We start from the raw sequence: 15876 nt of genomic DNA on the forward strand, positions 1-15876 counted from the left end.
AATTCGTCTCAACAAACATCCCCTAAGAGGACCCCCAAATCTCTTCTGGCTGTGGCGCAGGTGGAATGAGGGTAACATAGGTCTTGGTACAATCATTACAAATTATAAGATCCCCTGCTAGTCCTTCGCAGTTGCGATCAAGTGTCTTCCCCAGTTCATAGCCACCTTGCATTTAGGCAGCAGACAAACAGTGCAGTTAATTGTCTGGTGCCTGGGGCCAATCCCCCCACATAGCCCAAAGCCCCGTCAGTGGTTGTGATTCTGATCGCTGTTCAGTCATATCAGCTGTCATATCTATTATTGTTTGCCAACATTTTTAGATAGGCAAGCGTTTCCACGCCAGGTGGAAGAACCCTGCCTAGTACCTCAAACACTAAGGGCATTTATGAGGTCTGATCTGGTCTATGTTGCATGGCTAGAGTAAAGTACGCCCTAAGTAGGGATCGAAAATGGAGTAGCTTATGATAATAGTTCAAATAAATAAGTTTGGTCTGCATGCAGCGGAAGGCCCATTGTGTGTTAGTCGGGTCACTACCAAGTCCATCTCTCAGGCACTGCCCATACAGTCTAGTCGCCCATCCTGTTCTGTAATATTAAAGGCTCCAGAGGGAACCCCTGTTCATAGGAGGTGTGCATATATATAAATAAATCTAAGTCTGTAAGATTACCCCTATAACGGAACTGCCTCTACACATACTAATGCCAGGGTCATTGTACTACACATGCAGCCGTAAGTGGCAGTAACAGGTTCTTGGAAATATGCGGTGAGTTCAAAAAGGGTTTCCACAGTATCTGGCTCAGGACTCTCCAGAACCAGCCAGTCGTAGTAACCGTTTTCACATCTCTCTGTGGTCTATTGAAGGCCACAGGTAACACCATTTAGTGAGAAACATTTCTAGCCCACTTGCTCTCCGGAATAAGATAGGAAAGGCATGTGTCCGGGTGGTACCAATGCCTCGCAAAGTGACACAGGGCCACTAAATAATACATTTCTAGGTCTGGGACCTCAAATTCTCTGCACTCAGAAGAGAGCGTCACCGTTTCCCACCTTATCTGAGCAAGTTTATTTGCCCATATCAATTTAATTAATAAAGTCCTGAGAGTGGAGAAAAAGTTTTATTGAGTGGGATGGAAATACTCATAAAAAGGTTAAAAAAAAAACCTTGGCAGGATGATCATTTTGATCAGAGCTACTCTCCCAACTAGCGAAAGGAGGAGTTGTATCAAGACATTTATCTGGTGTGTAAGTTTGTTAACGCCCGGCCCGTAGAATCATTGACTGCACCCCCCTTATGAAGAAAAGTGCTAAGGTATCCAACCTCGTCTGCTACTGAGTATATAGGAACTCCATCTCACTCTGCTGTGTGGAGTCTGTAAGTGTAAAAAGATCAGTTTCCTGCCAGTTTATCACTAGCCCTGAAAATCGGCCATATCAGATCACCTCTCTGGGTCATGGACAAACAGCAATATGTCATCTGTAGATGGGTAGTAGGGGTGTTCCCTCACAGGGGTAAGGCCTCTGTGCATGTGTTTTTCAGGGAATTGTCGCTCTAGGGGGACCATTACTAATGGCAATAGGTTGCATCCCTGTCATTTTCCCCTACCAACGGGGATAGTCCCAGACATAAGAAAGCTGACCTGTACTAGGGCAGCGGGTTTGGCACATAACCGTTTAATGAATGCAACAAAACTCAGGGACAGACCAACGCACCAAAGTACTTCAAATAGAAAAGGCCACTCCAAGGAGCTGAACAGCTTCTCTGCGTCGAGTAGGTAGAACGCAACTTTGATACCTGGGTCTAGTAAATGGGGTATGGCAAAGGCCATGCAGGAATTAATAGTCGTGGACCTATGTGGAATGAAACCTGACTGTAATAGTGAGACGATCTTCTCAAGTAGCAGGTAGAGTAGGGATGCAATGACCCCGGCGAGTATTTTATTATCGCAGTTATGCAGCGAGATGGGAGGATATGCATTTCTTATGGTCTTTCTCTGGTTTGGGTTGTATGGAAATAATTGCCTCTCGCATCGAAGGTGAGTGTGCACCTCCCTCCAGCGCCTCTGCATACATCTCGAGCAAATCTGGCTCCAAAATGTGCTTATATGCTTTACAAAGTTTGCCAGGCTGACTCCATGCGGTGCTGTCCCCCCTGCCAGCGTGTCTATGGAGGCAACTATCTCATCTATGGATATTGGGCTACTTAGGAATTGCTGGTGATAATCTTCCAATCGTACCAATGTGACTTAATCCAGATAACCTCTAATGAATCGTTGGATTCCATTGCACCTGTAGTGCACAAATGCCCACATTATTGATTGAACTCACCGAGTATACTCTCACTATCTGTGAGGGACTCTCCTCTATCAGTGTCAATTTGGGTTATGTTGGATTTGACACAGTCCCTACACTGAAAATAGGAGAGGGTTCTTCCGGATCTCTCCCCCTCACCAAACTGTCTGGTCAGCACATACTTACGGAGGAATGTACCTCCCTTTCTGCAATGTCTCAATTCTGCTGTAACAGTCGATTCTGCTCCTCCTAGAGATGTTTGGAGGATGCCCGTACACCCTGGCCTCCACCCCAGCATGCTCAGACTCCAGAAGTGCAAGCTGTTAATGAATATCTTTTAGGATTCATGCATATTTTGCAACTGCAACACCTTAAATGCAGGCCGTGAGGCGTCCCACAGAGTAACCCGGGATGAGACTGTGCATTGATTTAAAGTAAAGTACTCCACGGAACACCAGGACACCGGGTCCATCAAAGAACTCACTGGGAATCTTTGACTGAGCCAAAAGTTTTAGAGCTCAGAAATGTAAGCAGTAACTTCACTGGGGAATGGTCTGACAGCATGCATGGGATGTACAGCAGCTCGGTTGTGAAGGGGAGCAGCACCCGACTGGCCAGATAATAATCAATGTGGGGTAACGTGCCATGAAAGGCTGAAAATAATGTAAACTCTTGCCTAGTCTAGAGACAAATGTGCTGGAAGTCCTCCAGCCCACAGTTCATTTAGATCCCCCCGTCCCCAGTGTCCCCGTGCTTTGTATATTCTGAGATCTTTTAGCCCCTGAGCGGGGACCAGTATAGGATTAAAATCTTCTCCCCAAAGTATATTCTCACTTGATCCAATCCACGGCACTGTAAGTATATCTAAAAAGAACTGTGAGTTGTCAACATAGGCGACTAGTGGATGAGGGGCAAGGTGTGGCTCTGGTCCTTTTGGACCTATCTGCTGCCTTTGATACCATCTACCCTCGCTGCTGATTGAGTGCTTCCAAGATTTGGGCATTACAGAGCAGGCATTGGCCTTGCTGTCATCCTCCCTCAATGGTCGTTCTCAGAGAGTATTGCTCAATCAATTTAATTTAGATATTTTCTCTCTGCCTTGTGTGGGTGCTGCGGGGCTCATCTTTGAGCCCAACGCTCTTTAACTTGTACGTGTCCGCACTTGCTGCCATTATCTGTGCCTATGGGATCTATGCAATATCATGCGCTGATGACACACAGATTATTGTGTCAATCCCCAGCAACACCACAGCTACCGCGGATAACTTATCTCAATATATGTCGGAGTTTGCACACTGGATGGCAGAGAACTTCCTTAAACTGAACAGGGATAAAACTGAGGTGCTGCTCTTTAGGACGTAAACCTCGATCTGGAATGGTAATTGGTGGACGGTACCCAGCTGGGAAGGGGAGAGAACTTTGGGTAATCCTAGAGACTGAGCTCTCTTTGAATGGACAGGCCAATCGCACAGTTGCCACCTGCTTCTGGCCTATAAGGAAGTTAAAGAAGATCTTTCCTTTTATCCCCCTTTCTTTGTGGAGGCAGGTGGCACTAGCCTTGGTCATGTCAAAACTAGATTATTGTAATTAACTAGTCTGGGACTCAAGCATTAGCACCCAGGCAAAACTCCAGGTGGTACAGAATGCGCTTGCCAAAGCCATTGTTGGCATTCCTATGTGCCGATGAGCGGGGGTTGGGTGAGCTGCATTGGCTCCCCATCAGGAAGCACATTCAGTTTAAATCCATCCGTGTTGTTCATAAGGCTATTCACCTTCTGAGCCCTGTTTTTTAACCGCACCCTACTTATTGTACCCAGAATCCGGAGGAAGAGATGGGGAGACAGTTTCTGCCGCTAGACTATGGAATTCACTTGCTCAGTCTCTGAACTCAATTATTGAACATCTGCCTCTTAGAAAGGCTCTTAAAACGTGGCTCTACACTATTTAGGCAGTTTCCCCTGAATGAAGTTGGGTCTGAGTAAACTGCTATATGTTGGATGGTCGTGACTACAGCGCCTTGATGCCTTCGGGTAATTGTTGTGCTTTACAAATTAAAAATCAAATCAAACATTAGGTGTATATATGTTCATCAATGTGATACACGTGTTCTTGACAGTCCCCACCAAAATCATGTAGCACCCTTCCACATTTTAATAGCAGTGATGTAGTTTAAAGTCAATATGTGATTTTATGAGAATGTATACCCCCTAGAGTAAAAACTATTGGACAAGTAGTCCCTATGAGCACCCCCATGCGTTCACTGATAAACGGGTGCCATGAGGCCCAGTGGGTCTCCTAAAGTAATCCATTGTTATGGAGTGTCTATCAAGGTAGGTTAGAACTTGTCTAGCCTTCCAGGCACTGTTAAGTTCGCTAATATTTTACGTGAGCCATGTAAGTCGCTTCTTACAATGAGTCATCGAGTGCACTCTGGAGTATAGTATACTGTGTTGCCAATGCTATCCCTACCCAAAGACCCAAAGTTATTTTGTTGCATATGTAACAATGTAAAATTCCCAGAATACCACCCCTCACCTACATTGATAACCCCAACAAGCAGTGCTAAAGAACCCCAACATTTCTCGCATGTGTAGAAAAGAGAGAAAAAGGAGCACCGTGTGTTAAACATCCTCACGAATCAGCAGAAATTTGGTGAAACACACTTTGGAGAGCAGCAGCTCTCCACAACACTTAGTTGATGCATATTAGAGATGGTACAGTAGGCAAATAAGAGGGATAATGTCCCGGGGTATTCTCTAGCTCTTCTCATCAATCCCGCTTTGGCCGTCTCTGCACAGAATGTCTACTATCCTCACCAGGCCCAGATGTCCAACCATGGAGATTCCAAAAGAACAAATCTGTCCACATCAATCCTCGTCTTGCCTACCCATAGGTTAGTCTGGGGTACCAAAGATTGGGAGGAGCAATCCTCTCCCTGCGATGAGTTCTTAGGCGTCCCCAGTGACTTGTAAAATCCGAGAACTCTGCTGCCTTTTGTGAAAAAAATGTGGATGGGAGTCTACCCCACATTTTCTTTTTTGTGTTTTTTTTGGTCCTGCGGGACTCCCACAGAAGATTGCCGAAACCTGTCTGAACGGAAAATCTCTTTCTGGCATTGTGAATACATATATTACAAATAAAGAAATCATGATCAAACCTGCAACCTTTCACCTTATTTGGTCCCAACTCCAAAAAGATATGGGTGTTGGTCTCCTTTCGTCAGTTAAACCAGATCCAGTTGATTGGCAATAAGAAGCAAGCCCTGTACTATGCAGCACAGTAGAAAGACTACTTTGTAACAAAGTTTGTGAATATTTACAAAGCAATACCTAATAAATGATGTTTTTGTTGAAGAAATTAACAAGACATGTAGCTTAAGTCCAGGTTTCTTTCAGGACTGTGATGCATCAAGTCATTTGGCAACTTTCTTTTTTTTTTTGCTTTGTAGGTGTGTGGAACTGAAGATAATGCATCCTGCGATAATTCACGGTGTGGCGGCGCATTATGTAGGAATTACTTTGGTGATAAAAAGTGTGGTGGGTCAAACTGTGGTGGAGTGCTGACTCTCTCCGCAGGCGCACTGGAATTGGCTGATAAAGCAGATCTGTTGGTGAACAACTTCACACGCCAACTGCAGGAGTCTGAACAGAAGGTAAGACCAAGGGTCATGTTATACACAAGTAGTGGTTAGTCTGCCACAAATCCTTTCTTTGAATTGTACTTGTATCTCTTATTACACATGACCACTATGCATGTTTTACTAAGTTATATAGTCTCAATGGATCTAACAAGTAGATTGGCGACCAAAATATTGTTACCAGAAATGTTTTGCCAGAAAGCATAGAACATGAAAACCGCATTAATTGATTATTTGGAACCTGCACGAAGCTCAAATTATGCATGCAATCTTCATGCTTAGCAGTGGAGGTGACCATGGACAGAAGACAGTGTAATTGAAAGGACTGTGATTTGCAAACTTCTGGCAAAAGTAAAGGGTGTGACCCGGAGTGTGTCACTGGAGGTGATGCCAGTCTATACAATACTTGACTAACACATAGTACTAACCTTAAATAACACTTCATCTTTTAATTCATTTAATAGGTTCCATAAAATAATACGGTACAGCTCAATCACACACGTTAGAACCAAATGGAAAGAAATAAACACAGGGGGCATTTGAATCATAATTCACATATTTCCCCAACTCTACCAAGTGCTCCCATTGCTATGATGTGAAGTCATGCACATATGTTTATGTATTTGAAGCAATCTCAAACGCAGAGAAATATAACAGAGGTTAGTCCTAAGGATCACTGCAAGGGAACTTGCAGCTTTAGCATATTAAGGACAAGCATTTGCAATGCAATGGGTCTCGCATTTTAGAACTTCGACCTATAGGTATTGTAAATGACAATGCCTTTTATCATTGCAGTTTTTTAAAAACATAAATAAAAGACAATGTCATTTATAATGCCAATAGCTCACATCTCGCAATTGCAAGACCTATTGCATTGCAAATATTTTTTGGGGGGGAGGTGGGAAGCAGCACACCTTGTATGGGCATAGTGTGGGTTGAGACAAGAAAACACTACACTGGCTGATGTGTGTGGCGGCATGGGCAGAGAGAATACTTGGTAGTGGGTCTTTCTGGCGTCAGGGTAGGACAACTTGATTGACACTAATGTGGTGAGAGGAGGGGTAAGAAGCACAGGAATGTGTGTGAAGGGTATTGGGGCACACGCCCAATACCTGAAATTAGATTTTCTTTGTTGGGGTAGGACTCATTATAGGGGAATTGTTAGGGGCAAGATTACAGGTAGGGGTAGAGAGATGGACAGGTTGCCTTATTTGGGCCTTCTTTGGAGGAGGTGTGGGAAACCTTGCATGGGGATTATTTGGTTTGAAAGAAGAGACACCTTGTGTGTGTGTGTATTTGGGGGACGGGAGGGGCAGGACAGGATTACCAGGTTTTCAAAACATTTTTGGTGGGGCATTGGGGCAACTGTAGATAACCTGTGGAAGCGGAACGGTTGGTGAGCTATTTCAGTGTCAGTGCTACTGTGGTTTAAAAGTTACTTGTTCTGTGGGGGCCTGTCCTCTGTCTCAATTCAGACCGTCCACTAGGGCTGTTCCCGTCAGTGCAAGAGTCAATTGTGGTGAATGCCCATGGCGTTGTAGCCGCAGTTGTGGCTGCTAGCCTTCACCTCCTACAGAATGCTGCCTTCCTTATGATACCGAACCAGGGTCGGATTGGTAAGGCAGGCACTTGCACTTGGCAATGTATCCGAGATACAGCTGTGGGCCACTTTTTTTCACCAGCGTGGTGGCCGATATGGGCTGTGTCTGTGCCGTTCAGATGTAGCGACCGGCCCAGTGGAGGCCAAAGAGGTTTTTCTGGAGGCAGAATGGCCTCTATTTCCCCGCTTTTACCTTTGGGGAGAGGTGTGATGCCCGGCCTCACACTGGTCCGTCCCATTAATGTATGCAAATTAAGGGGGGGGGGGGCTGAGCAGGAGTTGCTGTGCTTACAGTAGCAGCTCGCAGAGGGAGTGCTGCAGGGCGTGGGGCGGAGCTGGGGGGGGCCAGGGTGGTGAGGTAGTGGAGTCGCATATACAACAGCATAGAGTAAGGCAAGTAAATAAATAAATAAAACTATTTATCTTGCGCTTGCTGCATCACCGAGTTGGACAGGACGTTGATAGCCAGTATGCCACACTAGGAAAACCTTGCTTACATTTTCTATTCGTTATTAACACAAAGATTCTTTACATTTGCATATAATATTTTAATTAAGATGAGTAAATACTATATTTTCCTCATTAGATTTCTAATCATGACACGTTTTGGGTTAAATGTCCTTTCAGCAGGTGAACATGTAAACAGTAGAATCAAAAATAATCAAGGTTAGAATAAGTCTGGGTCTCCCAAGAAATAACAATACATCTATTTAAATAACATATGATTATCATATCATTTATGGTTTTATAGTAAATCTGACTTTTCAGTGGTGGCAAAACACACTCTCAATTCACGTCTGTCACAGTCGGTTTCCGTGGACTCGGACTTTGGGGTTCAGCCGTATAGGTGTTTTGTCCTGCCGAGTCACCTGTCAGACTCTCTCATTCTTTGTCGGAGACCTGGTGAAGGAACCAAACAGTGCAGCAGGGCCTCTCTCGGTGCTGGCCTCATGGATTTTGATGTCCTTCGATGGTAGGTCGGTGTCAGCATCGGTGGTGTCTGAACTGGGCTCACAACAATCCTTGGTTGCGGCAACTGCTCAATACCTAGGGTTCTGGTGCAGGGCGTCTTATGGAGGACCTGGTGTCTATAAACTTGGTGAGGAGAAGGATCTGAGCCCTTGGAGTATGAAGACCTTTTGCTGGAGTGCTGCTCCCTTGGTGAGCCCAGGGGTCAACAGAACGCTGGTCCAGGCAGCTGAAGTCGGTGCCTGTTGGTGCAGGGAGGTAGCTCCTCACTACAAGAGAGATCTTTCCTGGTTGCTGTGGTGCAGGGTGGTACTTCCATGTCTTTTTGAAGTTGGCCTCTCCGAAGTACAAGCCTGGCTGGGTTTGACACCAGTCTTTGGTGCATGTCCTCTGTTCTCGCTCGGACAGTCCTTCTTCATCTTTCTCAGATCCCAGTAGTCAAAGTCTTGACTTCATCTGTTTTCCTGGTATCGGGGGGGGCACCTAAATACTCAATTAAGGGGCATTAAGGGGAGTGTAGGGTAGTAGCCAATGGGCTACTTACTCCTGGGGTCACTACACCCTTTAGATGATCACTTCCTCTCTGGAATGTGCATCAACCTGTCCCAGAGTTCCTAATTTCACCACAACCAAGATGGTGAAATCGTTTCTTGGCTGTCCACTTCAGGCTGCCCAAACTAGGGATGTGTCAAACCTGAAAATGCAGCATGCCTCCTCACTATCTAATTTCCCGACTGTCCTGGTGCCAAATGGGCCTCAGGGCAGGAGGAGGCATTCCCTAAGACTGGGTGAAACCAGGGCCACCTATTAAAGGTGATATAGGCTTTGATGTCTCTGTCCTTGGTATGCAAATTCACTAGCCATCCTGCTGGAGGAGGTGATAACACATCCTGCCAGAGCAGGCATGCTTCCTGACTGCCTGAGAGCGTGGGATCTCACCTGCAGGGCGTCAGAAATGCATCTATGGTGGCAGGGTGTAAGAGTCCAGTCAGTCAGCACACTAGAAGACTAGTAAGGTTTCAGGGTGAACCTCTAAGATGCCCTCTGGGTGCATGTAATAATACATCTAGTACTGCCATCAGTACAGATTTATTAAGGCAAGGTGTTTGATGCCAAACACCAGTATTTTCAGTGACGTCATTATGTAGCAAGGGAACTCGTATTGACCATTACCCAGTACATTTTCCTTCAGATGGGTTCCTGTTCACGTGTACCATTTAGTAATTGAACAAGACTGCGCAGGGACATATGTGCACATGCAGATATGCCCTAATACATAATATAATGATCCCTGCCTTAGGGATCCAAGGCCTGCTGTAGGGGTGACTTACATATATTATATGCAGTGACTTTAGCATTGCACACAGTGAGTGTGCCATGTTGTGTTTTCAATCATTGTTTGCACCATGACAGGCAGTCTGCAATGCTAGCCTGAATGCAATTTGTGTATGGGTCTCTTAGGGTTGCATAAGACATCCTGCAGCCCTTAGTAACCCTCTTATGTACCCATGCCGTAGATGCCAGGGGTAACATTTACTAAGGACTTATAGGGGTGCTAAAGTCTTTGCCAACTCGGTTACAATGAGACTTGAACTTGTTTTTGGGTAAAAAGCACTGGCACTGAGGTCCGGTTAGCAGGCCTCAGTGCTTAAAGTTGAAAACCAGCATTTAGCATTCAAAAATGGGGCAAAAAGTGCGGGGACAACAAAATTCGAGTTCCCTATTTAAGGAAAATTGACTTAGAAATGGACTAATCTGGATGACAAATATGATTGCTTTTCCTTGATTAATAAATATTTCTTTTTAGATTACAGTCATCAAGAAGATGGCGACTGAGTCGAAGGCCAAAGCTCTAAAACTGAATGAGACACTAGTGAAATCTATGAAAAATATGGAACAGGAAAGAGAGAAAACCAAAGATCTCATCCAGCAAGTGAAGAAGTTTCTGCTAGGTAAGTATGATTGGAAAGCATCGATGCCATTGATGTCAATGAAATTGTTACATCTGTCTATATTTAAATCTTCGTCTATAACGAGTGAGCATTTTTCATGGGTAGGAATTCAATTTCAATGTCAGATAACTGTTTTCTTATATAAAGACTGATAATTGAGTGTAGGTATCTCTTTCTGTCAGTTTTCAAAGGAGTGATCATTAGAAATTTGGCAGAAGTTAGAAAGGATCACTGTATCAATGCCTATTTTTGGAATAGGTTTGATGTAGGAGGTTTTAAGTTTATTCATTAATAGACCCACTTCCAGGGAGTGGCTGATGAAAGCTCTGGCTGAGATGACTCGTGAGCTGTTAATTAGAATGTCCTTAAATACATGTGTTGATCATGAGTCTTCTGGTAAGCTTAGAGTGCCACAGGGTCTTGGAAATTTGAAAGGTTAGCACAATATACGTTTGGAAAAAAGTGTTTTTGTTAAAACATCTGTGTCTCCCTTTCTTCACTGGCCCATTGTCCACAACTACCAGTGCATGGTCACCATGTGTTCTTATCTTCTAGTGGATGGCTCTTCCTCCAAATTTCCACGTCATCCCGAGTTCATGTGTAACTGTGGTGGTCAAATCAATGTATGGCTCTTTGGTTGACTCTTACCCTATCTTTGATGTTGACCCTTAATCTCTCAATAAGCAAATGTCACTGTTGATTTTTTTTATATGAGTTCATGATGCCACCATCACAGATATATGCAGAAACGTGAGGATAGATGGGCGCCCTGACACTACTAAGTGAATTTTCCATTGATGAACATCTTTGCAATATTTTGAACCTAAAATCTATGATTAATACTACTGTGATTGTATCCCGACAGATTCGTATTTAAAGGTGTGTCAAAATAAGGCATTTCTATACTGTGAACTGACAGAAAAGAGCCCTGATCCACCATTTTGGACAATGTGCTCCTGGGCGGTACAGCTCTTCTAGTGGCATACCCTGTCATCTGGGTGCAGTCACCTCCTCTCCCCCAAGAATTGTTGAAATAGGCACAGACTAGACCATTCTTCTTTTCTGTTCCCATAGTATTTGCTAATTTTTCCTCACACTGAGTTTCCTTAACTACCATTGTTCTGTCCCATGCTAGGTAGTGTAGGTGCTGAGTAACCCAACCAACTCTCATCAATAGGGGCTGAAGAAAACTTGATGCATTCTGTCCATTTCCTCATACAGCAAAATGCTTTGCTTACAGTTAATAAGAAATACAAAGCAAGAACACATCAATACGGTCGAATGTTTGCAAATTTGTGGTCACTACATTTTCCTGTGGCAGGAGGGGTAATCAAACAAGAAATCCCACCGATTGGTGAATTGCAAAATCATACGAAATCCTTGAAAAAGGGGAGAGCAGGCATGCTGTGCATGAAAGTGACGAGCTTTTCTCAGGAAATATCTCTGTGTTTGTTGTGTTCATGTGTCAGGTCGTCACTCTCAGCAGCCAATATATGGATGAAAAATTCTACTTTTTTTATTTTTACAGATGAATTTGTGCCACCTGAAGATATTGAGAAAGTTGCAAATCAGGTTCTAGCCATCAAACTGCCCGCAACTCCGCAGGATCTGCTAAAGCTTATCAGCAAAATCAAGGCGTACTGTGATGACTACCAACAGAACAAGGAGTGGTTGGAGGAACAGCTGGAAGAAGCCAAGAACCTCTCAGAGGCCGCCAAAAAAGCAGAGTGAGTATTCCCCAGTTGAAACAATTGAAGAACACTGCTATCGAAGTGAGGATCGCGTGAAGCACGTCACACAACAGGGAGGCCCAGTCAATTCTTATTCAGATATACGATGATGATCATAGGACGACTACTATATTTACTACTTCTAGTACTTTTGCTGTGACTACTACAACTTTAACAATGACTACTATTACTACTACAACTACTTCTATTACCACTAGCACTTTTACTATGATGACTACAACTACTACTATTATTACTACTAGTACTTTTACTATGACTACTACAGCTACTAAATTTACTACTTCTAGTACTTTTACTATGACTACTACAACTTTAACAATGACTACTCCTGCTACTACTACTACTAGTGCTTTTACTATAACTACTACAACTTTAACAATGACTACTATTGCTACTACAACTACCACTATTACTACAGTGAGTGATTTGTATTTTTTTAATTTTGAGCCCTTAATAAAAAAAGTTCGGGATCTGTTTTCACGCTGGAATACCTTACCTTTGTCTATTTTAGGCCGGATGGCTTTAATTAAGATGTCGGTTCTCCCCCTATTCAACTTTTTATTTTCTACTATCCCTTGTTCATTACCGGGATCCTTCTTTTCAAAAATTGAATCTATATTTTCAGCCTTTGTCTGGGCTAAAAAGACACCTCGAATTGCCATTGATACTCTATTTGCAGAAAAAGAACAAGGTGGTCTCGGTCTCCCAAACCTTAGAGACTATTACTTTGCGTATTTTGCACAGTATCTCTCAAGATTCAAATATTCAATGTCAAGTCAAGGACTGTTTATAAATTTCTTTTTTGAAACAATTTGTAAAGAAGTTAAAATCTCTTCTCCATTATCCATACCCAAATCCCCTAAACTAGTCAGATACAAGATATTAAATTGGTTTTTTTTAAAACGAGACGTCATGTTGATGAGATACTCTCTTTCTCTCTTTAGCTTAAAAACTCCATTTAGTAATGCTATTACTGGTTTTGGTATAAAAATGAGGCCAGAAATTATACAAAATTGGGTCAGACTGGGGTTTACATCACTATTGAATTTTGTGGAAAATGATGCTTGGTTAACTCCTAACAAGATGCTCTCTCTAATAGGGGGTAACTTTCTTCTTAGGGGTTCATATAATCTCCTATATAAAGTTTTTGTTCAAAATGACCTAGTTCAGATTAGTCGAGCCTCAGATTTATCTAATGATATCTTTTGGTCTTCATTATTTATGAAACCAGGAAAATGGAGAAGAAAACTAGCACAGAGTAGAGAGGAGCATTTGAGTACTAAAGCAACTAAAAAATGGCAGAAACATGAAAGTCTCAACTTAACAGTTAATATGTGGAAAACTTTAAATAAGTTTAATTTCTCGGTATTGAGAGGCGCCAACTGGAGGCGAATGTTGTTTTTTAGTAAATGGCTACTATATTATACCCCTGCAGTTCTTGCTAAAATGTTTAGTAATACATCCTTTATTTGTTTTAGGTGTTCTCAACCAGATTTGGCAAATTGGTCTCACATAGTAGCCTTATGCCCCAAAATAGGGGCCTTCTGGGAGGGCATCTTTTCTTTGTCTCACTTCATATGTACTGTACGATTATTAATTATGAAAGACTGATCATATTTGGTATTGATCCAGAGCTTAATCTGGTTGAGTCACAGGCGAAACTGATATATATTATAATAGCGGTTGGCAGATCACTGATTCTCAAGTATTGGAAAACAGATGTTGTACCATCTTTGGATGAATGGTATGAGAAAATGAAGAGAGTAAGGAAAAGCGAATTTATATATGCACAAAGGACTGGGGGACTGCGCACATTTGAAAAAATATGGGGGACGTTTTTTTGATTAAATTTCTATGTATGTTTCTGGATATGAAATTTCTTCTTTCAGGTCTTATCCTTTTTTCTGAGATGATGTAATATTTTATTATTTGTTCTTCAGCATATCATTGTGTTTTCTCTTTGATTCTTTGAAATTAATGTGATGAATGAATTGTCAAGTTCTGAATAAAAATATTTAAAAAGAAAAAAAAAACTACCACTATTACTAGTAATTGTACTGTGACTACTGCTATTAATACTACACCTGCTTCTACTACGATTACCACTACTGCTACTTATGCTTCTACTACTTTTACTATGACTACTACTACCTCTGTGACTACCACTCTTACTACTACTAGTGATGCTTCTGATTCTGCTACAACTGCTATAATAAGTATTACTTCTTTTAGTAAAACTATTGCTTTTACTATGACTGCTCATACTTCTTGTATTAATAGTAGTACTGTTTGTACTGCTATTACTACAACTTCTATTATTACTACTACTACTACTAATAGTGATAATAATGATAATTATAATAATAATCATGTGATCATGGTGATGATGATGTGTTGTGAAGGCAAGTGCAGGGAAGCGAGCTTCTTAAGAGAAACTCAGAATAAGGAGCTTTACTTTCTGATGACACCGGTTTAATGAACTGCATTCTGGGAAAGGTACTTTAGTGGTATGATAATCAATTTCAAGTTTACGCCTCAAAATTAACTTATTTTGACAGAGCAAGACCCCTCTAAACAATTCAATAAAGCAGTTACAAATACGTTAAATTCAATTAACCCCCATATTTTGCCCTTCCTTTTTGAACTGCTGTTTCTACACCCATACTTCAGTTTAGTAGTAACTCACTGCATGTGCCTTCCATTCGTGGTACTGTAGCCCCAGAGAGTGGGCCATAGCTATGTGCACTTCGGCAGACTCTATATTTAGTCTGTTGCAATTATGTAGGTAACAACTGGTTCTTAATAAACAAAGGGTGCAGTAATTTCATTTAATTTTTATTGTCATGTATGTTGGACATATCAGAAGCACATGGCCTGGGTGTTCCATATGTTACATGGTGCACCTGCTTTTTGGTTCCTGAGACTGAACATTGCTCCATGTGCCCTGCAAGCCCTGCACAGGAGGCAGGCGCGGTCTAACTTCTAGTAGCTTACAACAGCACTAGAAATCAGACAGAGCCAATATATACGTAAACAAGCATTGGTATAGCCAATTGGTGTCGCTTGCTAATGTTGAGCAGGACACATGATCAGCTTTGCCAATGTCAGACTGGACATGTTAAAAGTATGAAAAGCAATGACAACATTGCTTACTATATTTTCAGGGTCGCTGGTGGCTTGGGTCATGTCACATGTATTGCGGCGTCAAACTGATCATATTAGAAATATGAAAAGTAATGAAAACATTGTTTTCTTTGCTTTCAAGATGGCCACTGTGGTGTTTGGTGTGACATGTGTTGCATCATCACATACATGGCTGCAACGTGACTACGCAACGCACCACGCAATGTAATGGCCAGCTTGAAAGTGTAGATAACAATGTTTCCATTGTTTTCTTTACTTTTAACCTGGCTAGATGCCACTTTTTGCTTTGACAGTGCCGGTGGAGTTAAGGAGCCTCTGGCATTGGGAAAGTCAATAGAGGTTACCACCACACGAGGGACAACATCCCGGGCATCACCAAGGCTTCCATCAGGAAGGGTGAGGATAGGGGACATCCAACGCGTCACTAACCTCGTCATCTGGTGCCAGGCTTGCTGCTGAGGAGCATCGGGAGTAATGACAGGTGGAGAAAAATGTGGGAATAAGGAGCGAGGAAAGTAAAGAGCACAAACGTG

The 15876-nt window shown here is 42.6% G+C and overlaps 1 protein-coding gene across 1 annotated transcript in view; it reads left to right on the forward strand.

Moving 5' to 3' along the window:
• Positions 1-15876, forward strand: part of LOC144763794 (laminin subunit beta-4-like) — a 144117-nt gene that overhangs the window by 70507 nt on the left and 57734 nt on the right. Inside the window, exons 6-8 of the mRNA XM_078649743.1 lie at positions 5739-5942; positions 10304-10448; positions 11977-12175. Of these exons, the coding sequence (XP_078505869.1) occupies positions 5739-5942; positions 10304-10448; positions 11977-12175 (548 nt within the window). The remainder of the gene's footprint in view (positions 1-5738; positions 5943-10303; positions 10449-11976; positions 12176-15876) is intronic.

The sequence above is a fragment of the Lissotriton helveticus genome, chromosome 1_1 (assembly GCF_964261635.1).
Source record: "Lissotriton helveticus chromosome 1_1, aLisHel1.1, whole genome shotgun sequence".
NCBI lineage: Eukaryota > Metazoa > Chordata > Amphibia > Caudata > Salamandridae > Lissotriton > Lissotriton helveticus.